This window comes from Orussus abietinus, unplaced genomic scaffold, assembly GCF_000612105.2.
Source record: "Orussus abietinus isolate OABI.00-Male unplaced genomic scaffold, Oabi_2.0 scaffold73, whole genome shotgun sequence".
Lineage (NCBI taxonomy): Eukaryota > Metazoa > Arthropoda > Insecta > Hymenoptera > Orussidae > Orussus > Orussus abietinus.
In genome coordinates this window covers 477,868-502,891 of record NW_019394248.1, presented here as the reverse complement: position 1 = coordinate 502,891, position 25,024 = coordinate 477,868, and the positions used below count along the sequence as shown (strand labels likewise).

At 47.5% G+C, this 25,024-nt stretch overlaps 4 protein-coding genes across 6 annotated transcripts in view; 3 read left to right on the top strand and 1 right to left on the bottom strand.

Moving 5' to 3' along the window:
• Nucleotides 1-529: 529 nt before the first annotated feature.
• LOC105695298 (dual specificity tyrosine-phosphorylation-regulated kinase 4) lies at nt 530-9,733 on the top strand (the record flags this gene model as incomplete). The annotated part of the gene is given in 8 exon segments (XM_023433499.1): nt 530-668; nt 819-1,035; nt 1,192-1,290; nt 1,372-1,530; nt 1,610-1,748; nt 1,832-2,147; nt 2,345-2,474; nt 2,624-9,733. Coding segments are annotated over 8 exon segments (1,659 nt in total), but the record flags the coding sequence as incomplete, so codon positions are not given.
• A 182-nt stretch (nt 9,734-9,915) lies between these two features.
• On the bottom strand, nt 9,916-11,803 carry LOC105696225 (coiled-coil domain-containing protein 43). The gene is made up of 3 exons (XM_012418497.2): nt 11,355-11,803; nt 10,646-11,034; nt 9,916-10,531 (listed from the first exon to the last, which is right to left on the bottom strand). The coding sequence occupies exons 1-3, from the start codon at nt 11,517-11,519 to the stop codon at nt 10,459-10,461; spliced, it is 627 nt and encodes a 208-aa protein (XP_012273920.1). The 5' UTR covers nt 11,520-11,803; the 3' UTR covers nt 9,916-10,458.
• A 142-nt stretch (nt 11,804-11,945) lies between these two features.
• LOC105696217 (cytochrome b-c1 complex subunit Rieske, mitochondrial) lies at nt 11,946-13,646 on the top strand. The gene is made up of 4 exons (XM_012418484.2): nt 11,946-12,234; nt 12,506-12,667; nt 12,847-13,024; nt 13,104-13,646. Exons 1-4 carry the CDS (start codon nt 12,033-12,035, stop codon nt 13,387-13,389), a joined length of 828 nt encoding a protein of 275 aa, XP_012273907.1. The 5' UTR covers nt 11,946-12,032; the 3' UTR covers nt 13,390-13,646.
• Nucleotides 13,647-13,772: 126 nt separating this feature from the next.
• Nucleotides 13,773-25,024, top strand: part of LOC105695691 (zinc finger protein chinmo) — a 45,639-nt gene continuing 34,387 nt past the window's right edge. For 2 of the 3 annotated variants that reach the window (XM_012417499.2, XM_012417492.2), the window contains exons 1-2: nt 13,773-14,419; nt 15,865-15,992. In XM_012417499.2, coding sequence (XP_012272922.1) covers nt 15,923-15,992 — 70 coding nt within the window. In that variant the 5' untranslated portion in view covers nt 13,773-14,419; nt 15,865-15,922. Of the gene's footprint in view, nt 14,420-15,864; nt 15,993-21,023; nt 21,257-25,024 lie in introns of those variants that run through there. The other variant, XM_012417507.1, reaches the window with a different exon arrangement.

Here is a 25,024-nt window from a genome sequence, read left to right as displayed (position 1 = left end):
TGACATTAGAAAGGTGCACCGAAGAAACGGGGAGATGTCACAAGGCAAACCGCATAACTCGGTACACCATTACGTATGTGCAACCGCATGTTATGCATATCGCACGCCGGTTACGCCTCCACACGTTCACACGACATTACAGCCACGTGCGGTCGTAAGTACCACACGGTGCACTTTTACAGTGAATTACATGGAAGGACGTGCATTCGTCGCGTCTAATATCTTTTTTCCTCCCCCCTTGCCCTCTCTCACTCTTTTTCTCTCTCTGCGCTTAAAGTGACGGCGCGCGATTGTTTCTTGCACAATTACGTAAAAGCCCAGTAATTCAACTCGGCGTGGTACTATTACCGGAATACGCGATGGCATTGTTTCCGTTTAGAGGGTCGTGCAACGGGTGTCGGGGAAACATTTCAGGGATTTATTTGCATATTTTATTTGCGCTAATATTTATGAAATTTTTTTTTTTCAGGGAGTGAGAATTTTTTTTTTTATAGGCGAATTAATCGGTCCTTTTATTTTCTGCTTTTAGAAATTGCCGTCACTCGGGGGCTCCAAGCCAACACGTGGTGACAGATCTGACAATAATGCCAACAATTCGACCATCAACAATATTCGCGACATAATATTGGGCGATCCCGTCAACACCAGTCCACATGTCGATGGATATAGTAAGTGAATTAACATTTGGAGGATGTCGAATTCGATTAAATAAATTCTTGACGAATGGATGTATTTTTTGGACGCACTTTGTTCTCTAGGTGTCATTATTTTTCCCTGTATATTTTTTTTTAATAAGAATTTATTTACCGCTCCTTTAGGCGGAGGACTTCCGATGACTCCTCAGGAGGCCACAAAATACTACGGCCCGAGACTGACCGAATTCGAGCGAGCTGAAATCGAGAAGTACTCGGAAATTTGGTATTTAGGACTGGCTGCTTGCAAAATCCACGGCGAGGAAGGCTCCTCCCAGAATGGGGGCTACGACGACGACAATGGCAGTTACAACAAAGTCCTGCACGATCACATTTCCTACAGGTAGGAACGAAAATTGTGTAATTATTTGCCAACTCCCTCGGCCACCATTCGCTTTATCTTTCCACGTGAACATCGAAACGATAAGAAAGCTCCTAACGCCCGTGCGATTTAATTCTTCGGACTTTCTCATTAATGATGATTCCATTTTCCCTTTAGATACGAGATCCTGGAGGTCATTGGGAGAGGAAGTTTCGGCCAGGTGATCCGCGCATTGGACCACAAGACGGGGCAACACATTGCCATCAAGATCATCAGGTGCGTGTAAAGATGGTAGTGGTTAATTAGTGTGTAACTTTCGACAAGATGTGTCCGTGTGATTGGACTAATTCTCCCCAGGAACAAGAAGAGGTTCCACCACCAGGCTCTGATCGAGGTTAGGATTCTGGACCACCTCAGGAAGAAGGACCTGGAGGCTAACTCGTCGCACAATGTGATACACATGCTGGAGTACTTCTACTTCAGAAACCACCTGTGCATCAGCTTCGAGCTCATGAGGTAAACCGACCTACGGGATTTTCCTTTTTTTTTTTTTCATGTGCGGTCATGAATGTGGGATAACGAGTCGATGTTACAGCCTAAACCTGTACGAGCTGATCAAGAAGAACAACTACCAAGGATTCAGCCTGAGCCTGATCCGGCGATTCGCGAATTCCCTCATCAATTGTCTGAGACTGCTGCACCGGGAGAACATCATCCACTGTGATTTGAAGCCCGTGAGTGTTCTTGGCGAGATACTCTACCTGGAGGAGAACCGGGATGCCCCGAGTAGGTGTTCTAACTCTCCCCGTTTGTCCAGGAAAACGTGCTCCTGAAGCAGCGGGGCAGCAGCTCCATCAAGGTGATCGACTTCGGGTCCTCCTGCTACAGTCATCAGCGAGTCTATCCCTACATCCAGTCAAGGTTCTACAGGAGTCCGGAAGTGATCCTTGGACTTCCCTATGGGACGCCAATAGACATGTGGAGCTTGGGTTGCATCTTAGCTGAGCTCTACACCGGGTATCCTCTGTTCCCCGGCGAAAACGAAGTCGAACAGCTAGCCTGCGTCATGGAGGTCCTGGGCTTGCCTCCGGAACAGCTGATCAACCACGCATCCCGTCGCAGGCTCTTCTTCGGTAACAGAATCCTTTCTCATCCTGCCCCGAGGAGAAGAACGAATGATCAATGGTACCGAAGGGTGCCAGAGTAACATTTTCCCAATTCAAGGAATAATTCGCTTCACTCGAATTAACTCATGGAATCGGTCATTCATACACGTCGCGTCGACGTTGACGTCAATGGGGTAACGATCGAACTACTTTTGGACTTGCAGACTCAAAAGGGAACCCTCGCTGCGTGACCAACAGCAAGGGCAAAAAGAGGCGACCTGGTAGCAAGAATCTCACGATCGCTCTGCGGTGCAACGATACCCTATTCGTGGACTTTGTCAGCAGATGTCTCGAGTAAGAGCCCTTGCCAGTTATATCCCCTTTTTCCTCCCAGAAGCTGGAAGCAAGTGGGTATCCTTCCTCCTGTACACCCAGGATCCGAGCTAAGCTAGGATGCAAAGGAGTACATAGACTCATACGAGCTCATCCAATGGTACTTTCAGGTGGGACGCGAAGAAACGCATGACCCCTGACGAGGCGATGCGCCACGAGTGGCTGAACTCGTCGTCGTCCCTCCACCTGAGTTCGTCCTCGGCGATGACGTCCTCGGTGATGGGGAAGGCGATCTGCACGTCGATGGAGCCCCCGCAGCCTGCACACGCGCAGACGGTGACGGTGAACGCGCCAAGACAGCGGGCCACGACGATGGAGGACCCCCAGCAGCAGTACTCCCTCTTCAAGTCCTACCAGGGTTGGAAGGCCATCTCTAAAATCACGTGGCTCGACAACGTCGACGGAGGCGGCCTCGCGGTGAAGAGCAAGCTGAACGGAAGCGCGAGTAGCCACGCGTTGGCTAGCGGTGCCCAGCCTGCGGCCTCCAGGCACGCCTCCACCGGGGACATCGTGGCCAGCCTGGACCCTAACCTCGACGACTCGGGCACCTTCCTGCCGCCTATCTTGTGAAGCCGGGTCTGCGCCAGCCATTTCTAAGAGCTTTCGCGCCTCCTCGGGTCCCTGGCTCCCCTTCGACGACGGCAACGGAGTTGCGGAGGTGATTGACTCGGAGTGTCCAATAGCACCCCTGTGTTTTTATGGAGGGTGGAAGGAGGAAGGGGATGTCCGGTGCACCTCTACATCTTCATCAAGGATGCTGGACCTGATGTTCAGGGGATGTCTGAATCCAATTGTCCGATTAGCACCGATGTACCTTCATCGGAGATGAAAGAACGACCTAAAAGGGCGGACGCATGAGTTGGGAGTGTTCGATGGTGCCTATCAGACACCGCAATGCCTTCGTTAACGATGCAAGAACTATCTCGGCCGTCGCGAAGTCGATCACCAGGGTAAATTCTATGACTTCGAGTTCTCTGGAACGATCTGACATTCGAAGGACCAGCAGTGCTTCCCGTGAAATGGCCTGTCTGAAACCCAATCTCAATCAAGCCTAGGACTAACTATGAACTAGGAGGTCGATCAGACATCAAGCTCCAGCTGGGCTTCGCTCTCGGCGAAAATTACTCGCGCTAATTATTGGCAACAAAAAGAGAGTATCATCCAAGATGAAGGAGGACTCGAGGAGTTGGGATCCAAGGCCGAATGCAGAAGTCGACGACGATCCAAAGTCAAGCAGCTTTTCGAAAAGTCTGAAAACCTGGAAGAGTCTCCAGTGATGCCCAAAATCGGTCTCAGCTGTAGACTCAAGACTTGGTCTGTAAGCCGTGCAAGAGTAAGTCTGAAGCTGCAGGACCAATTTTGGTCACCACTGAACCTCTGCCGACTTCAAGACTTGAAGTTGAAGAGGTTGAATGGCTTGCTCTGGAGATGTGCAGCCGGAACGTTGACGTTCAGCAACTGGCCTCGACAATAATGGACAACGACGAGGGCACTCTGCAGGTGAAATTGGCAAGGCGCAACGGCACTAGGACCCTGAAGGACTGAAAACCACCCTGAAGGACCCGGAATGAGTCCAGGAAGGACTCAACTAGCAAAAGATGGAACTGGCTGGCGAAGGTAACAGTGTTGTAGCTGGTACGTGTCAGGACTGACGAGCAACTATTGTTGCGAGTTTAGGAACAAGGTCGACGAATGCGTAATTAGGTAAGGGAGGAATCGCGTTGATGAGACGATGTCCGATGACGTAGGGGTATTGGACACTTGGAAGACGACCATCGTGCGAGGTGGAAATTGAAGGCAGAAATCGAAGAGGGAAACGCGAAACCCTCAAGACTAGTACTGAACCGCGTCGGGATCTATTCGCTCCTTTCGATGCGGTCGTTAGTTGTTGATGGGAAAATGGGGTTTCTGGAGGTCTCCGATTTCGAATCGATCACCGAATCACGGCGTTTTAAGCTTGAGTCTGGGGTGGCAAATCGTGGCGACGATCATCGGATCGTCATCCTATCCGTTGGACCTGAGGATATCAATCACGGTACAGAAACAGTGTTCGTTCGCGACCATACTTAAAGGGATGTTGAAGTGCCATCTGAAGAGTCAGCTGTTCCTGAAACTTTTTTCTCCCATTCTCCCAATTGAATGCACCGAATCGTTTTAAATTTTACAACGCGAATGCAGAGTCTACGAGGAAGGTACTGACGCCCGTAAAATTTCATTTTTAACGAGGAATTAAAAAAAAAATATTTAAACAAATTTTTAAACGATTCTAATCTCATGGGTGTCGGGATCTTCCTTACAGGATCCACATTCACGTTGTGAAGTTTGAAGCGATTTGGTTCACTCAATTCGGAGATGGGTTTCGTAAACGAGACCTTTGACGCCACTTTAACATCCCCTTAACGTCCCGAAGGAACATTGTTCCTCGACATCCATGGCGTCTTTTGTAACGAAATAAGGGAGAAACTGAAAAATCGAGAGGAAGGTCCCGGGGGAAGGGAAGAGGGAGCCCCAGTTTTCGCGAGGCCTGAGTAGTCTTATTGTGATATTAAACTACCACTGTCTTACTTAGATCTCCAGTAATAAGAAGTAACGACTAATGATAATTTTCATTACTATTAATTATTATTTTTTTTCTTACTATATATTCATTATCGCTACCGCTCTATTGCTGTATATTACTGTTGCGTCAATACGGTTGTATTCGCTGCGTCGATTTGCACCAGCGCTTAAAGGGGTAATTCGAACTTTATAATAAGCGACTTAACGGGCGTTAAGTGTCTTCAATTACTTTCTCGTTGTTACATTTAAATATCTAAAGCGTCAGACGTGTAGGGCCGAGCTAGGGTTCAGCCTTAATTTAAACGGGAATTTCATCGTCGCCGTTGTGGGTCGTCTCCGTTTTCTCGGCGTTATCCGTCAACTCGTTAAGCGTCCTCGCGGTTGTTATCGCCCTCGCGTTATCACCGAATTATTACTGATTTAGGCCATTCACCTCGACACCCGTTCCTTTGGTGTCACCTTAAGGTCGGATTTTTTCCTAGATAACGGCGATGTCGCCCTATCCGTTAACACCCTGCCAAACCGAGATTCTGCCGTTAACAACTGCCGAGTCCATTTAATCGTTGTGTTCGGTGTGAGTACTTCTCCCTAAACGGGTCTTCTTGTCAGACCAAGAAAATCAAATCGGATGAACCTTTCTACTCCCCTCTCGTCCATCGTCTGAAAATCTAGACAGATCTACACTGAATGAAAACAAAGAAAAAAAAAACATTCATTTAACCAGAGAAATATTTTTTCGGTTCAATGAATGACTTTTTCTTTTCCTCGGGGTATCAGATTGCTGTGCAATTCCAGCTCTCGACCTTCCGCAATATTTGCGTTGACAATTGTCTCGTTTCTCCTCTCTTCGGGGTATTTTCTTACGCGAGGCTTGCGTACCGGTTGTAGCCTAGATTATGGAAATGATGTCGCGGGTTAAAAATTAATCTCCACCTGGGAAGTCCCATTTGCCGAAAGTGGGATAATCCTCCAATCTGCGAGATGACATCCCATTTTTCATTTAAATTTTCAATTGCGTCAAGGCGCAGCGCATTGTACAAGACTGAGAAGATGTCGATTAGGACATCGGGAAAAATGTTCCCAACGTGAGCCTCCTTCGCCGTAGAAAATATCGATTTTCCGGATTTTCCTGTATTTTTTTTAAAGTAAAAATCCCAGCCTCGCGGTCGATTATTTCAGGTGTTACGAAAGGGTCATTTCGATATGTACCTAAATGTCGAAATATTTCACGAAATACTACTCTTCTCCAAATGTATAGAATGACCCTTTAATAACCCTTTAATATCTCGTTAGATGAGGGAAACGCATCGTAGAAGAATTGTCGAGGCTTTCAATCGTGTCTTCAACGTTTTCTTCTCGCCCTCGATCCGATGTAATTGCAGCTTAATCAAATAATTGTACATTGACGAGCTTGAAATTCGCAATTCATAATCTGTAATCATAATTCGTCATTTTTAACCCTTAACGCGGCAATACTCGAGGACTAAGGGTGTGACATGAAATATGGACTTCTGCATGCTCTCGTTTACACGCGCAAATTATTTAGCACTTATACGTTATACACATATTAAATATTATACAGCGAAATCTAATTAGTATCTTTCTTACGAGATCCCGTTGACTCGTTTCGCTTAAATTAACATATCCTTTTTGCATCGCTATTGATGTCTACCGGGAGAGTCTTTTGACTTAGTTAATTCCCTAATCCATGCATGCCCAAGAAGGCGCTTAAGTGCAAATTCAAGTTTAATTTTATCCTCGACCCCGTCGAATTTTATCGCTGTAAAAAAATCGACGATCGTTGTAATAACCGAACGTTGGAAAAGCGAGAGAAAATCGGTTCACGGCGAGAAGGGAATGTCGAGATTAAAAAGCGAAGGAAAATCTCCGGTTTTAGTAAACGCGCCCGGGAAATAATTAGCGTAGAAATTAATCGTCAAAGCTGACGTTGCCGACGAATCCGGGAATTAAAATCGGGAGGATTTACCAGAGAAGGCCCTGTCGCTATGCAAATGCCGAAGTGATCGGAAATAGATAAAAGAAATGAGGAAAGAGAAAAGAGAGAGGAGGAAGGCCCTATCACGAAGTCACCCCGCTCGAGGACCCCGAAAGCGCCGTAAACGCAAATATTATCTATCGTAAAGCATTAAAGAAAGATAATGAAGCATTAATATTAAGGTATGCTCTGCGGGATTGATGTATGAAAATTCTGTTATAGGAAGAGAATGGATGCGCAACGATCGCGTAATTGACGATCCGCGAGACCGAGAGAGAACGGAGGTCGCGCAAGAGCAAGATTTTGTCTCGTGTGTAAACGATATAATTATTAACGAGACCTACGGTTAATAGTAAAGGAAATGCAGTTATACAGATAGGGCCACTTTGTAAGGTAATCGTAGCGTTAGTAATCCACTTTACGGTAAGGCGGACGATTGTACAGTTTTGCGTTTCTAGTTGGGTTCAATTATACGGCGGGAACAAATACTGTGTATACAGAGAGATCCAGTATATCCACGGATTACGTACACCTGCGTGTACAAGGCGAGTCATTCGACATCATTCGGTTTTTCCACGATCGATATAATTTTTTTTCCAACCTAACGAACCGCATACAGATTCCCAAGTGTGTATGTACTTGGCGCGGAACTCAGCCGAGTTCCATTTTGTGGTAATCTCTCTTTGTGTAGGGCGAAGAATCGTTCGCAGAATAGAAACCACGTGGATATCACTAGAAAGATGCTCTTGCAGAGCGATGAAAGAGGAACAATGTCTATTGACTCGCCCTGTACGTCTACATATTCGTTTACATACGTGAAAGTGTCCTGTATTTACGTGGGTGTAACGCGACTCGGTGGCGCCCTCTTGGAAAAAAAAGTTTCTTGTAACGAGCTGTAACGATTAAACGGCGTAAAGCATGTCTTAATGGTACGATCGATCGTTGAGAGAAAATTAAACGCCTAGTGGAGGGATGCTTGAGGTAAAGAGACGCAGCGTGTGATCTTGTCGGAGACGCAACCTCGCCTCTTGGGTCAGTCCTCTATCAAGGGGAAGTACTGATATAAAATATACAGATCAAAGTTCTGACTATTTTCTTCGATCAGGATTAACTCCCATGAAAAGGGAAAAGCGTTTTCCTCACAAGAAAAAAATTTTTCCTTTTTTTTTTTAGAAATTCTCACGAGGTCGCTTCCGAGCCGAGAGTGGAAAGTATAGTTAATAGCGCTAATCTAGGCAGTGTGTGTGTAAACTAATGGGAAAAAAATCGCGGTTAAAGGGCGAATCGACTAAAGGGAAAAGCCCTAACGATCCAAGTTTCATTGCCAAAATTCGCCCCTTTTTCCAGAAGACGAAGTTCTCTCTCTCTCTGCCTCTCCCTCTATCCCCAGAGTTAAGCTAGCATAGTAGGACAATCATCCGCGCTTTAGCGTCAATTTGTTAGTTAAGTTACGTAGTTAAGATAACCCTTTAGACGAATGAGGAAGCGCTAGTTAGGCGGAGGAAAGAGAAACGGAAAGGACACCACCGGAGTTCGGTGTTCATTGTGTCGGGCGAGACTCAAAAATTGAAAACAAATTTTGAGCATTCCCAAAATGGACCGAACTCGACGGCGTTTCTTTCCCTCTTGTTCTTCTTCGCGTCGGAGAGCATGTTTCGCCATCCGAAGTCGACGTCTTCTAGACGCGACTTTTCATCTAGCCTCCTTATCGCCGATGGCCGGTAGCACCGGTGATAAGGATATCGATATAATTGTATCTTGCGAGGAGCACGTTGACAGCTGTCAAAAGTCAGGATGTAGCGTCGTTTTCACTCGGAATGATCGGGATTACCGATCATCCTGATCGTGGTTCGATCGAGCGCAATAAATTCGTCCTCTCGCCTCCTGCAAACTGTCAATGATTAGACGCTAGATAAGGATCGAGGGATCCAGAGATTAACGAAGTGACCAATTTGTACTTTTTACCCCGAAACCCGAGGCATTTCTTCCGAGAGAAATATGTAATAAATCCCATACTTCTAATCTCTTCGATTAAGGGGGATCCTAATTGTTTGTCATATTTTTGAGATGAAGGATTTGTCCGAAATTTTCATTAGTATATTAACCAGAGATGAAGAAATTTAATCCGTTGCGTCTCTTCGTGTTTTCTTCTCAAATCTTCGACGAGCTTTTCGGAGTAATTCCGAAATATTGCATGAAATTAAGAAATAAAATTGTAAGCTCGAGTGGCAAAGTCCATTTTGAAACCCCCTTAATTTAAACGGATATGAAATTATTAAGGTCTGCCTCGAAGGTCCCTCTTTTGTCTAAACGTGCGTTGAGATCGCAAGGCCGAATAATCGAGGATTTAAGTGCAAGTTGCATATTGTGATTCGTAACTTAACATTTTAACTCCCCGGGAGAGGTTCACGAGGTGTGTAATCGCGAAGCCCGTGCATCCCGACTTAAGCATAACTACACACCAGCGGAGAATTGATAACGATAGTGTTAATGATAACGACTTAGCGTAATGATATCCGGTACCGATGCATCATCATCTTTTGTATCATTTGTTCGTTTGTTTTTATCTTACTGCGTTTGTCTTTCATTGTCGATGTAATATCAAGATGACTCGGATTTGACGATATCTTGTGTGTAAATATACCAATAAATGATACGGATATGACAACTGTGTTTTTTATACGCTGACCTAACCCATACCTTGGATAAATTTTCTATCGATGGAATTCATCGATGGGCTGATACAATATCGATATAATATCTATCGATGAGATCTGAGATTTCTGTCTTCGATCTCTCTCGAAGGTTCAGGGAGTTGTCTCGCAAGAGATAATTTGAGTAATTTATTTAACATAGCATTAAGTACAAGAGATTGACCTAGTTAAAGGAAACCTATTCGAAAGGTACAAAGAGATAGTCCTAGAGTCGTCTAACAAACGATAACACGTTATAAATAGAAAACGATTCAACACACAACCAAGCACTGTGCATCGATTTATTGTACGAGCTAAAAGTTTTGCCAGGGCGAGCGACACAAGACGTCTGTCTCCCCTGACGTGTCGACGAATCACAATTATTTCTTTTTAAGGAAAATTATATGCATCTCAGAGCATAACTTGTTACAAGATGCTTTGGGTTTGTGTATATGGCAACTTTGAATTGACGCCTTTCGAAACTGATCAGTTTCTGTCGCTGCTGGAGATCACTGCATGACAAGAATAAATAGACTTGTACGTATGTGTACTGACGAATTCCTATAAACTTATGTACACATGCTTAGGTATATATATATAAATATATATATATATGAATATGCGTTTATGCAAGCATAAGACAGTTTTCAATGATTTGGGCTTTTGAAGAAAGTTTGGCGGAGCTTTTGTTTCGATGCTACCTCCTTCGCTCGCCTTTCTGTGTCTTCCTCTTTTCCTTTTTCTCCTCTTTCAATTGTTTTTGCTTCTCTCTGCAAAGGAATATATATATCGATTATTTAAATATGATAAATTATAAAAGGTGAATCTATCGTCTTAATTTTTGCTGTCAGATTATAGCGTTAAATTCAATAACAAGAACGTACCGATCCTCTTTGTCTTTCTCTTTCTTCTTTTGACTCTCGAGTTTAGCTTTCTCTCGCCTCTCTTTTCCTTGTTGAATGATAGCTGCTGCGTTTGTGTTCTTCTCGATTCCACAATCTCCACCGCCAACTCCATCCTCCTCTCCTTCTCCCTCGCTTTCATCTTGATCCGGCATTTCACTGTACTGTGCGAGGATCGCTTCTCTTATTCGTCTCTCCTCCTCCGTGTAGCTCTTCTGCGTAGTCGTAGGAAAACTCTGCGATTCCAACATCCGAGCCAGCCGAACATCGACGTCTTCCGCAGGGGCTGTTGCTCCAGCGACATCATCTATGGGCAGCCACTTTGCCCAAGCTGCTAATATTTCTGCCACATGTTTACTTATATTATCCTCCTGAAATATTACAGTTTTTAATTCACCGTACATTAGTACAATCTGAAATATTCCTTGATTATTTCTATATTTAACGTAATTCTACATAATCCTGATTCTGTTCTATGTCTCATAACTAATATTGAATTAAGTACAAATTTCTATTAAAATTAACGTTTTTTCTTGAGAGGTTAAGCAACTGCTATTAAAGGTTAACGTGTATAAATAAGAGACAATAAGTTAACAAACATATCGTAGACACATTCTTTTTTCCCATTTATTTGGATTCCACTTAATGAACGCCGAATACATTCTAACCTCACATTCCAAACGGTCCTCACCGTTATGCCGGCGAGTATGCCTTCGAGAGCTTCGGTCTTTTCATCTTCGGATTCATCGCCCTCCAAAATTCCTTTGATATAAGACCCGAATACTCCTTCATCCGTCTTCAGTGCTCTTAACTTTGTGTTAAGCCAAGAGTCAAATGCACTAGTCGCAGCCGCCATGTTTTGCTATTTTCAATTTTCCGCCATCTCCGAATCACACATGATTATATGGTGTTTTATTTATCCCGCATAAAATGCAGTTTCCACGACACCGGTTGTAACTCACAGTAGAACGCTGATTCGCAGTACATCAATTTGTCCAAGATTCAAGCTAGTTCCTGATTATAGATAAAAAAGTGTTGTCAAATTATTAACTTTGAATTCCGGTAAAAAAGCAAGCGATAAAAAAGATATTTTATTTGCAAAACCAGCTCTGATACGAGAAAAGAAGAATTTCGTATAGAGTTCATGCCAATTTTAATTGTTTTTAATAAAGAAAAGAAGGGTTCTTTAATCGAGGTATTCTTGAAAGTGGAAGTTCGGATAAGTTTGTTGAAGATCCAAACGATGGCGCCACCGTCGCTCTCGAGGCGGAGTAATGTCGAAGTTGGCAAGAGGCCCTTCTCCAGTCACAGGAAGTGCGTGCCGACGTGAGGGTCTTCGTCTGCTCGTTCTTACGAGCTTTTCGGCAAAATGAACGTAATCACGAAGACCTCGAATATCGCGCCTTACTTAAAGGTGACAACGACAGTCGTTTCGAACGGTCTCCGACCTGTCGCGGGAACGGGTAAAGTGCAGCGGCCGAAAATCGAGGTTCCAGGATCCGTCGAGCGAATCGTCAGTCTGAACGAGGGTATTTTCCATGGACCGTTACGCGTGAGCGCAGGAATCACAGGTTTGTTGAAACAATCGAGGAAAACTATCCAAAAGGAACCACAGTTTTTTATCTTACTGCGTCGTTACGTTCGCGAAAATTTACGTCTCCAGATTATGTAACCTTTCTTTTTCGAGCTGCCAAGTGGACCTGTATATAGATCTCTGTGCTATCGACCGAGCTTCGTGAAGACAACAGAGAAATTAGTCATTATTGCATTCTTAGATAGTATTGTGTATCGATTTCTATATACAGTTATTTTTGTATAACAAGATTATAATTATTGTTACAGCGGGCTCCCAAATCCACCAGGTCCAGCCCGTTCGTCTGGCACATACCGATATCCAGGTGCCGGATTTTTCTGCATATCGTCAGAATTCGGTTCAAGATCCAACGGTTAGAAGTCGTGATTCCGATGACGAACGGAAATTGGTTTCTTATCTCGTTGCTACTGGTATGTATGTTTTGAATGACGATGTACGTAGCATTAAGGTGATTGAAAGTTGTATGGGCATAGTGAATAAAAATGTTAACAGGTGGATACGGAGGATCTGAGGACAGTCTTAATTCATATTATCTTAATGTAATTGAAACATTTGATATTAATAAAGCAACTGTCATTGTTTGTCTCAGGTGCTGGCATCCTTGCTGCATACAGTACAAAGACTATAGTCTATGATCTGGTATCTTCGATGAGTGCTTCGGGTGACGTCATGGCCATGGCGAAGATTGAGGTTAAACTGAGTAATATTCCCGAAGGAAAGAGTGCCGTTTTCAAATGGCGTGGAAAGCCTCTCTTCATTCGACACAGGTAATCATGAATTCTCGTAACCTCTCAGAGCGCTTGAGGACGTTTTTGTGTATTTATTTATATTCTTCTATTTTCACAGATCGGCCAGTGAAGTAGAAAGGGAACGTAGCGTCGACGTCGCAAGTCTTCGAGACGCGCAACACGATTCTGAGCGTGTAAAGCATCCTGATTGGCTAATCGTTATCGGCGTTTGCACACATCTGGGATGTGTTCCGATAGCTAATGCAGGAGAGTTCGGTGGATATTACTGTCCCTGCCATGGTTCACACTACGATGCCAGTGGGAGGATCAGGAAAGGACCGGCACCTCTCAATCTGGAAGTCCCACAGTACGAATTCGTCGACGATGTCGTCGTTGTTGGTTAACTACTATTTGTGCTAGGCCATCTGTAGCAAAGGATAATTCATCGTGTCAAGATGCATCCCTTGGTCTCAAAGACGAGAGACCGAGCATCGGCGTATAACTTTTCTATTTATTGAAAAAATTCCAAAACCGACGTGCTCCGGTGTGCGTGTTTTTTTTTATCTAGAAATTGAAAGCCCTTAAAAGCGGTGTAACGTATTTCCGTTATATCAAAAAGTTGTACAGACCATGAAATAAACATGAACTATAGGAATCATAAGTCATAGGTTTTAGTGAACGTAAGCAAATATTGCATTACTGCATACTTCAATGGCGGAGTACTTAAAAACTATATTCGCAGTAACTTTCTGATATATTTAATTTTAACGTTCATAAAACAGTGTTCAAGCGCTATGTACGCATTTACATATGTGCTGAAAGACGTTTATAACCTATCAGATGCCGTATATCGTACATCTACGGCATCTCCACATTGGAAACGTAATTTTCTTGTTTCCTACGATTTTCTGCGATAAATGTTACGATTCACGTAATGTACGTAAGAAAACCTCGAAAAAGGCGGATTCACCCAACCCTGGTGGTAGGGGGTTCGGGTCCACCATTTTCTTCGCGTGGTGGGGGGTTTCATAACAGCGACGCGAGTGGACGCGAGGCTGCGTGATCGGAGGCAGGATCTCCCCGCTTCCGCGAGGAGGCGCCAGTAATGGCCGGCGAAATTTTCGCTTCCGCAGCGCGACAGGGCCGCTCCCGGCCTCCTTGGCGTTTCCCGGCCCGTCTCGCGTCCAGTCTCCCGGCCTCCCTCGTCCTCGGCGCAATCTCGACCCCGGAGTGACGCGGGGCGAGAAAGTTCACGCGAGGAGACGCGGATCGAGTAACCGTAAGTAGAGGCGCGCACGACGAGAATTATCCACCCGGCGGGTGAGCACGTTTCCGACCCCTCCACCCCCGGGCCGGCGAGCTGACATAACCCCAACGTGACACGGACCGACACCCTGCGTCACGCCCGACATGTAACGGATCGTCGGCCGCGGGGTGAGATGTACACCTTATCTTTCTATCACATTTTATTTATTAACATTTCTCCCCGATTAATATCTATTTGCGAGCCTTGGCGAACTCCTTCGAGGGGGAATTGCGACTCGATATAAGGTGGCGTTTTAAATTCCCGGCGGCGCCGTGGCACGTAGAGGGGTGTCAGGGGGAGTATTATGAAAGTGTGAAAAATCTCCCCCGAGGTTTTACGTTTTAGCGGTTAAGAGGGAGAGGCTCATTTTGAAGTCGCTTTAACAGAGGGAATATTCTTTTCCTTGGTTGGATATGATTTTCGATACTCCAATACCGGCTGACATAACCCTAATGTGACCCGCAATGACCCCTGCGTCACACCCTCGGTGTAACGGATCGTCTGCTACAGGATGTACGCTTTTTATTCCCACTTACTCCTTAATTCATCCCTTTTTCCGAGGGTCGATCGACTAGTCAATGGCAAAATTATGATTAAACGCGAAATGCCGTTTAAACTCCCGCCACGGCATTTAGAGGGGTCGAAGGAAATGTGAAAATGTGAATATGTGGAAAATGTCGCGCGAGATTATACGTCTCGTACCTACTCAAGGGTTACAAAGGAGAGGTGTATTTAGTAACGGTCTTTTTAGAGAATATTTCCGCGGGGAGGGAACGTTTACCGAATGTTCCGTCATATTTTTTAATATTCCACCCCCGGCCGGCGACACTCGTGTCGGGCCGCCATAACCTCAATGTGACACGGGGTGACACCCCGCGTCACATTTATCGGGTGAGATATACCTTGTTTCTTTTTTTTTTTTTATTATTCCCATTCAACGAATTTATTCATTATTCGCTGTTACTTGTTTATTCCCTTTTTTTTGTTCTCTTTTCGGAGTATCAGTGGACACGTGGCGGCGTTTAAACGGAAGCCGCGATGGCGCCTTGATTCCTGTATCAGGGTTAATCAAGTAAAAAGATATTAATGGGGGAGGTTATAGTTTTAATTTCCTGTTAAAAGGTAGCGAATCGAAGGCTCTTGACTTTAGGTGTAATGGCTCCGATAGGGAGAGGATATATTTCTAAAACATGTTTTTCAATGTCACACCTTCAGGTCGACTTACATAACCTCAACGTGACACTTTGCGTAACCCCGCTCCATGTAACGATGTTTTCCCGGTCATGGGGGAAGATGTATTATTATTTTTTTTTTTTTTCAAATTCTTTCCTAACAATGACACGATTTATCCTTATTGTCATCGAGGTGTTATGAAAGTATCGCGTGTATGTATACGTATACACTGGGAAAGAAATATTTCTTCGGTTCAATGGCATTTTTATTTTCTCAGCGTGGAGTGGGAATATTTCATAACACCTTAAATTTGTTAATCGGTCTTGTAGCGCGACTCCGATATAGGGGAGGGTCGGTTTTAACGATGATTACCTATTTTTCCTCCAAAAATCTTGCGTAGGGCTGGTCGTCTCCGACTGTATCTCCTTGGAAGCTGGCGCAGAGGAGAGAGGGAGAGGATGACGGATTTGGACAAATTCCGCGTCGTCAACGAAATAAGCCCCACGAAGACGTATCATCTTCCTTTTAGTAAGTCCCGGAATTTCCCTTGGCTTTACGCGTTTAGGATAATTCGGTGCACCCAGTTTGGGGAAAAGTTTGGTAAATATGTCGATCTTTTTTGGGTACGCGTATAGACTTTTGTATCAACTCGAGCGTCAATTGGTCGGGAGTTTCAAGTTGGGCGAAACAACGTCTCAAATCGGGAGGCAGAGAAACTAGAGCCTGCAGAGGCGAATCGGCGTTACCCTCGGTGCTCCCCGCGATATATCCGGTTCTACTTAGGGGCGGGCGAAGCCGCTGCACGCGTGCACGCGAGTGCGCCGCGCGACGCGTGTGCGTGTCGGAAGGCGAGAGTGCGGAGCGGAGACGCGCGGACGGACCTCCGAGGCCGGGAATCAATAGATGCGCGTTGCATCTTACCCCTCCGCTCCCTTTTCGACCGCCCCTCTCCCCCCCCGGCCTGCCACCCTGCGCCGAAAATTTCAACCCCCGGCGGCCTAATAGATGACGTCCGCCTCTCACTCTCGGCGCGCACGTTGCCCAGAAGTCATCGATTTTGTCCGCCCACGGGACCCGGCCAGGAGAGTCTCCCACGGGCTGAGGAAAGAATCGGCCCGAATTGATAAACCAGGGTCTCAGGGATTCGATATATGAAATTTCGGGAGTCTCGTGATCACGCGGTAATGGTTCAAATTATTCGGTGCATTCGGTTTAGAGCGATGTTTTATTAATATTTTCATGTTTGGGGTGTATATTGAAAATCCAGGATTTGATGTATGATATATGATATATGTTTCTAATTATTCGGTGCATTCGGTTTGGAGCAATGTTTTATCAATATTTTGACCCTTTGGTGTGAATATGGATATGTCGATTTTGGGGATGAGGAACGTATAGGGTTCTTTTAGGGTATCGATATTATCGTGTTTCTTAAGTAAGCCGAGACTCTGTCAGAATCACGTGGAGGTATCTCGGGTTTCGCTAATCGGTATATTTTCCACTTGATCAAACGTGGACGCGCGAGATGCCGCAACCCGGTGCACGGCGGTGCATGCGATGCAACCTCCACTGTCGGGCAACAGGTGCACCGTCAAGGTGTTACGAAAGGGTTATTCCGTATGAATCAAACCGTGAAAATATTGATAAAACTGTTATCAAAACTGGGGGGGCAGGAAATAATTTTAATCCTCGCCACGTGGTTACGGAGGCCCTAAGGAAGAACGTGGGGCATATAATTTTTCATAGAAAAAAAAAAAAGCGTATTCTTGATTCCAGTCCGAAGTTTCCACCCAGTTTGGAGGAGAGTTTTATAAATAATATTTTAACGCTTTATACATATATATGGAATGACCCTCTTATATCACCTTGATCACTCGAAGCCTCATTTGGACGTATAACTTTTGCTCAAAGGGCATGGTTCCAATTTAGACATTTCCCATTTCGAAAGGGGCGAATTTCAACAATGTCGCCCACCGGCGGGGGTCGCGACTCGGGCTGGTGGAGCTTCTCCGCGTTTCGATCGGGGGTGGTCCCAGGGTGGCCGAAGTCGTGGGGGCGAAAAGGGCGAAAAAGGCGAAGAAGGCGAGGTCGACGGGCGGGAACAGGTGAGCCCATTTCCACAGGTGAGGCGCGAGGTGGTCGGCGGTTCCCCCGGGAGGGGGCGGGCTAATGATTAATTCCTCCGAGGTCGGGGGCTGTTGCCGGGTGCAGGTTGTGCCTCGTCCAACCTTCGCCGCCCCCGGCCAGGACTGCCGAATATTCGCCCCTCCACCGCACGCACGAGGAGGGGGTCGGGGGTTGCCAGGGGGTTGCAAGGTTGTTCTCCCCTCCAAGGGCGCAACCCCAGGGGCGCATCGTCGCGGCGCGACCCCCCGATGGCTTTCACCGAGAAGGGGGATTTCTTTACTCTTAAGGGGATGCGAAAGTGCCGCCGAGGAGGTCTCATTTACGAGACGTTTCTCCTAACCGGGTGCAACCGAATCGTTGCGAACTTTACAGGGTGAACGTGGAGGCTATGAGAAAAATCCCGACACCGATGAAATTTCAATTTTTCACAAATTCTTTTATAGACATTTTTATGAAAGAAATGAAATTTCACGGGGGTCGGGACCTTCTTTACGGCCTTTTCATTTGTATTGTAATGTCTGAAACGATTCGGTATACCCAGGTCGCAGAAAAGCTTCACGGATGCCACTCTCACGTCCCCTTAACCCGTCCCAAGTGTGTCTCGTCCAGGTAAATCCTAATATTTTAATCTCGAGGGGGGGTACATCTCGGGAGGAGCCGTAAGTCACTACGATTGGTCGAGACGTGGCGGCTGTTCGATCCGAAAAACTTGGACGGCGATAAATCACGGACGGATATATGCGCTCTTGTGTCCGGCGACGTCGTTTGAATGCACCGGTAACGAGTCGGGCCGGTCGGCATTTTTTTTTTTTTCCTTTTTTCCTCTCTCGGGGTTGGTGCTAGACAAGTATATCGCCGTGAATAGAACTCCCGTTGGGAGGTAATCTCATTTTTATCGTCGATATAACGAAATCGTCGGGCGGCCATTTTTTAGGCGTTGGGCGTATAGTCGCGCAAAGTGGAATTCCTTTTTACGGCCGTGAATTCCTCTTGGAATGCAACATGTCGCGCTCGCACGTGGAGGGGAGGGGGAAAGAGAAGACGCTGTATGCAAAGCTGCTCAAGTGGCATTGAAAAAGCACCCCAAGGGGCACTCGAGGGAGGGAGAGAGAGGGAGAGTTCGCACTCGGCGTTCGTTATGCATCGCGACCGGTTCCTTTGGCCGCCGTTTCCTTTTGTGTCCCCGCGTAATTGTTCGGCTACTCCCTTGGCGATGCGTATCGGGCATTAAATGTCGGTCAGGCCGGTTCGCATTCCGGATCCTCCGCAAGGGAAATTGTCACAGCCGGCAACTTCGGGCCTCGGACAAGTGCCGCCACTCCGGCTCGAATTAAGGCGAAGCGAACCACGCGGATAGGTCTCATAGAGGTCGGTAAAAGAGATCCTTACGGATACCTACGTTGCCGACCTTCGTATTAACATCCCGAGCCGTCGAATCGTACCGGGCAATCGATCAAATGGGACACTCTATATGGCATTTTCTTCCTTTTTGATGCCACGAGGGCCGCCGCGCGCCATCTGGGATTTCAGTGCGAACTAAATCCCCTCTCCGGGAGGTCTTCTCGTGAATAGAGAAGATGGAAAGTATTAGAAAATTCGGCGCACCCTCTGCCTCCTCTCCGGGGGGGGGAAAAGGGACCAGGAGCCGGCCCTGGCCCTCCTCCTCTCCTCCCGGACCACCCCCGCGACCCTCGGCACTTTCCGGCGCTGCGACTCTGCGTAGGAAAAGACTCCTGTAGGGGAGGGGAGGGTGCGCGCCGCGGGAGGGGCGGCGAGATAACCTTGCAATCCCCTTGCGTGCGTAGGAGGAAGGGGAAGTGACGGGGAATCCCGGGAGGGGCGCGCGCGGCGCGGGGACGCGGGGACGCGGGAAGGCGGGGGTGCAGTCACGGGGTGGCAGTGACGGGCGTGACGTAGCCGGAGGAGGATGTACGCCCCTGTCGGCGGCGCCAGCAGCCAACCACCCCTGGTCAACCCATGGTGGCTTCATCCACCAGGTACAAGGATTAACCTCGGTGCGCGAGAATTTACCCAGCCGGCGGGGAGGGGGAGAATTGCGCTTCTTATTCGGGGACCTCGCGAGTGCCCCGAAAATAGAGGGGGGGTCGGATTCGGATTTTCCCGCGAGGTGAGGTGACGATTTTCTCCTGTTTTCCCGATCTCACCCCCGGGGGTGTATCGAGGAAAGTGAAAATTGGTGATTTTCGGAGGTACCCTCGTGATCCCTGAGGATCTCGGAATTTTTTAGGGATTTTTGGGAATCCTCTTTTGTGGCGGGCGAGAGGACGATCACGGGGTAACTCGGGGGTGGCCGAATTGGGGAACCAGATTTTCCCTCGTCGCGGAGGGAGGATTGTCTCCTTTTCCTGTGCACGCGGGGGTGGATTGAATTTTTGAAATCGGATAATTTCATTAGAATTTTCTTTTCCATTGGACACTTCGGCGGAAAGTATGAAAAGGAGTGAAAAAAAAAAAAGCGCGAATGACCAAAGTGGGTAACCGCGCGTAAGGGAGATTTTCATTTCAATTTCCCTTTCGTTGGGCAAGGATGCGAGGGATTTGAAGAACGGCGAAATGGCGTCAAAGGCCGAATCCGAATCGCTACGTGTACCCGGTGATTCGGTTTTCGAAAGTGCCGACACCCTTCTCTTTTTTCTCTCTTTTTCCCCGTCCGTCGGGCTTTCTCTCTGCACCACGCGTTGCAGGCGTGCAGCGTTGACGTATGCAGCCGACGTGCGTGGAAGGTAGCGGTACTTTTTCGAAAGTAACGTCCATTGCGCGAGTGCCCAACCGTGAACTCGATTCCCGTGTCCACCTTCACCTCCTCCTCTCTCGGGACAACCTTGCTGGGCCCTACGCCGTCCTTGCGCATGTCGGAAAAATAAGAGAAAAATCCTTAACTAGCGCCCTTTCCTTTTCGAGGAACAAGTTACTAATTATCTCCTACTAACGACTCGCATCCTTGCAATCGATTAAATTTGACGGTGAAGAAATTCAACGTGCGCTTTAAGAGCGCATCGGTAACGCTGCCGGTCTTTTAGTACCTTGCGGTAGCAGTGTAATCGCCCTTTAGTAACGCGTCGGTAGGGTTCTACCGGCGTTTTAATATTTAGGAATAGCGCTCAAGCATTGCCCTAGTACCTCGCAATGGCGATTCGTTAGCGCTCCGGTGCCTCGCGGGAGCGCTCCACCTGCGCGGCAGGAGCGCGCGCCGCTGACTGGCGCTCGCTACCGGCAGCGCCGCCTATAAGTACTCCCGGTACCAGAGCTCCTGCTCGGTTGCCACTACCACCGGCGTACTCTCGCCGCGCTCGCCGCGCTCGCCGCGCTCGCCGCCGAAAAGTTAGGGAACTAGGGCGAGCGCGGCGGCCGGCCTAGGGTCTAGGGAGATCGCGCCTCGCGCTGGCCTCCTAGTCCGATTCTTGCGTTCTCCGGATCCGCTTGGATCCCGCCTCGGCCAGGCCGGCTGACCTCTCTTAAAGGGGTCTCGTGAATGAGCCCGGGTCGTCGCAGTCGCACCGCGCGGTGCTTCCTCGCGCGACCCTTCCTCGTCGTCTATCAGTCCGCACTCACCGATTCTTCCAATTTTTCTCCGCCCTAGAAACGCCGTCCGAGCTCTGAGGACCGGATACGAGGGCTTCGACTTCCGGCGAGCAGGATATCGCGTAAGCCCCTCTTTTTTTTATTCATAACGTTATTTCCGAGACGAGAGAAGGAGGTACATTAATTCAACCTAAGGCGTTCCTTACATCTCTACCTGAAGAAGTACTCTCCTCGATTAAATGAATAATTATTTCGGGGGAATAAATTATTTTTCCGCGGATCGACGAAATTAATCCGATTCGTCTTCTCCTCTTATATTGTTATCATTCGAATTTAGGAAATGTTTCTATGGTTCGTGGGATTTTATTTCTCGGTCTTCGCGGTGGGGAAAGGTGGAACGCTTGTGGCCGTATTTTACGGGATGGTTTTTTTTTTTATTTTTTTCCTCGGAAACTTTTGAAAACGGGGGCCGATGCAGTCGGTGCATCCGAGCGGCGCGGGGCGGCTGCAGCGTATATGGACGGAGGCGCAACAGGTGCACCCCGGGAAAGGGGAAGTTGCTTGAGAAAGTTTAATAACGCGATTAACTCGTAACTACGTGACGGGGTTTGTTTATAACGATACTTTGGCCGGCTTTGGGCGGGATCGCGGAAAGCGGACACTTTGTCGCGTCAAATGGTACTTCTAAATGTAATGTACGGAATTTCTTCTTTTTTTTTTTTTTTTTTCTTTTGTGGGTACCGAAATTTAGGACTCCAAGGGGGAAGTATCGGAAGGCTTTTAACGGGGTAGATCCAAGACTGCGTTTTTATGCTGCACGTGCGTTCATGGCCCATGGCGCACCTGCCCGGTGCTCTTCACGATCTGGTTAACACCGTACGGTTTCGGGTATGCACCGGTAGAAACGGCTGCCCTTGGGAAATAATTGAAAAAGTCGAGGAAATCCCCTTTCCGGACTCTTACCCTTCTCCGAGAAAATTATTTGTTCGTTCGGCAATGTAATATAGTCATTTTTTGCTCCTTGTCCGGGGTAAATGACGTGCCATGCTTTAAGGGGTTTCAGTCCGATGCATTTCGGAGTGAGGTTTTGAAATCCTCGATTTGGCCGATTATTATTAATTCGATCGACCAGAACGAAGGCTGGGGACATGTACATCGATTTTGTACACCGAGTGAAGTCTCGATAGGAAACCAACCGGAGACTATGCGCTCTCGGTTCCCGACCTTTGTTTTGGTTTTTCTGATCTCGAATGGCACGGCATCAAAATATTTGGCTTTGAAGTGTCTTCAGAAGGAAGGCACTTGGCCCCGGACGTCGGCGTTATGCATGCTTCCCTTTGTCCCCGGGAATGTATCTACCTCGTGTTCTAGAACCACGTATAAAATCCCGAAATATTATTATTCGAGCCATTATTAATAAATGGAGAATATATTCCTATAGAATACCCCGTAGAATATATTCCTATATTTAGGTTGTTCTCGTTATCGAGGAAAATAATAGGAGATTTAATAGTGTAAAAAATGAATTTCTCCACGTTAGAGGTTAGAAGTACCGAATTAGAAATTTATTATGGCGGTTTTAATAACGGGCGTTTCATACCGCTCGCAAGTGGAGCATTGTATCGGCATTTCTTCCTAGGAGCGGCCCTCATTTTTCTCCCTTTTTCCTTTATCAGTCGATGACGGGAAGCAGGAAACGGGGCAAGGGTCCCTGTCTTCCCTTCCGTCCCTTTATCCTCTCGAGGTCCCGTCCTGTCCCTCCTGCTAACCCTAACCTACGACACGACCCTAACTGCCCTTCGAACCCGATCGACCGTGCACCGAGCACTTACCTTCCTCTCGATATCGGCTCCTATCGATTAATATCACCGATAACTCCACCCCTAACGTAAGGAAAGAGAGACTCAAGACAAAGAGTACGTCTACAATTTTAATCATGATTTTAATTGAATTTTTTTCCGTCATTAAAATCCTATAAATCGGAATTGTTGCAAGAAAATCATTCTTTCTTGCAATTGCGTATGCATTCAGGGAACGATATATTAACAATGTATATTTGTTTCCGTCAAGTAATTTATTTTTTCGCGGTATGGTTTTGTTCCGCGCGCGTATTGGCGAGACAAGATGGCCGGGACGCGTCCACCCCAAAATGGCGGATTTCCCCTGGCGAGTCCTTTTTACTTTTTTCCCCCCTTACGTGAAAATTTTCATCACCGCTCCGACCCCTTGCCGGGTGCGTTTTCCGCCCTTCGGCGATTACACGCTCGCGCGGAACCTCGCGCCAAAGGAAGGTCCGCGGAAGGGAGAGCGCTGCAGTATCGACTGAGCCGTGGAGAGCATCATCCCCCTGGAAGGGTGTACCTTCCACGACATCGTTACCCCGGGCCCTTTCAACCCTCGGCCGAGCCCCTCGTCCTCGGCGATATCCCCGTTTTCCTCCCGTTTCCCGCACCCCCGCAGGAAATCTCACCCACGACGTTGCGCAACGCGGGAGATAGGGATTGGACAGTGGTTCTTATCCGGTGGACTTGTTATCAAGCGAAAGTGAAATAAATGGGGAGATTTCGTTAGCGGTTAAGAAGAAATGAGATTTCCTCCGGGATGTCCAGGAGACGGGAAAAGGAGAAATCGGGCGTTCGTGACACTTTTTTTTCTTCCACAATTATTTAAATATCGGAGTTATTGATATTTTTCGAGTCTCGCCTGGGATGAGTCATTGAGATTCTTCATTTTGACAAATAATTCATTTATGGGTGTATTGAAATTTCAGTATAGAAAATGAAAGTTTGCGGGTTTCGGGACCTACCCTTAGAGGGGTGATAAGACTTGAAAGGGATTGGTACACCCAATTCGGGGAGTACTTTCGCAAACGATTGACCCCTCGGATGCCACTTTGACGTCCCCTTAAGAACCACTGGCCTAAGGGAAGGACATTCGCGAGGGTGCTTCCCTCCGAGTCCCTCCCTGGGCCAGCCACCCCCGTCATGACTCCGCGCCCTCCTTCATGACGCCGCGACCTGCCCCACACTCGGGCATTCGCGATATCTCCAGGGGGCAGCGGTCGCAGGTGACGAGGTCGCCTGGTCCGGATATCCTCGCGTCTCGACCTCCCCCCTAGATCCGCCCTATCGGGCACTCTCCAGGGGCCCGGGGAATTAGGTTTACCCAATTATACATTCGAGCTTCGAGAGCGGTATATCGACATCGGAGTCGCGACCTGCCCCACGTGAGTTGGGTCAAGATCGCCCGTGGTGGGATCGGGGTTGCAAATAATGTCGGTCCATACTTACCGGACAAATCGACAATAATCGTGTACTTTTAAGGGCCGTCCGTGAATTCCGCCACTTCTACCCCCTTTTTAATTCCGCATTGGCGACCCCTCGCTGCGGATATTCGCGAGGTGAAAAATCCCTCCCCGATCCGCGAGAGCGCGCAACGACCCAATGGCGTTCCGCGTGTCACCTCCTAAAAGGATCCGCGATAATCGTGGACTTTTAATTCCCATCCGCGGATTCCGGCTCCTCCACCTTCTCCGTTTCCGCATAGACGAGCGTTCCCCGTGGATATTTCCTTAGGCAAGGCGTGCTTATATGCGTGCACGCCGAGAATCCGTCCCGAGCCCTCGGGCCTTGCACGTGCCATTCGCCTTATCCGCACGCACACGCGCGTGCGCGTTGATCCCTCCCTCGGCCGCGCGCCTAGTGCGTGTCCAACGCCGGTCAGGGTTATACCCGGGTCCGCGACGTGCGAGGATGCCGCAGCCGGAAATTACGAAAATAAAACGAAAAAAAAAAAAAAAGAAAAGAGAAATACAAAAAAGGGAAGCGAGAGAGGCTCCAGATCTTATCTATCCACCGAGCCACGTATCGTTACGCGCACCTCCCGATTGC

Bases quoted from the DNA above. Each gene is read 5' to 3' on its own strand.
- LOC105696225 (XM_012418497.2), bottom strand. From the start codon at position 11,519: ATGGCGGCTGCGACTAGTGCATTTGACTCTTGGCTTAACACAAAGTTA. The intron at 11,035-11,354 runs GTGAGGACCGTT...GTAATATTTCAG, and splicing joins GCATACTCGCCGGCATAACG to GAGGATAATATAAGTAAACA. The intron at 10,532-10,645 runs GTACGTTCTTGT...ATTCCTTTGCAG, and splicing joins GAGAAAGACAAAGAGGATCG to AGAGAAGCAAAAACAATTGA.
- LOC105696217 (XM_012418484.2), top strand. From the start codon at position 12,033: ATGAACGTAATCACGAAGACCTCGAATATCGCGCCTTACTTAAAGGTG. The intron at 12,235-12,505 runs GTTTGTTGAAAC...TTATTGTTACAG, and splicing joins CGTGAGCGCAGGAATCACAG to CGGGCTCCCAAATCCACCAG. The intron at 13,025-13,103 runs GTAATCATGAAT...CTATTTTCACAG, and splicing joins CCTCTCTTCATTCGACACAG to ATCGGCCAGTGAAGTAGAAA.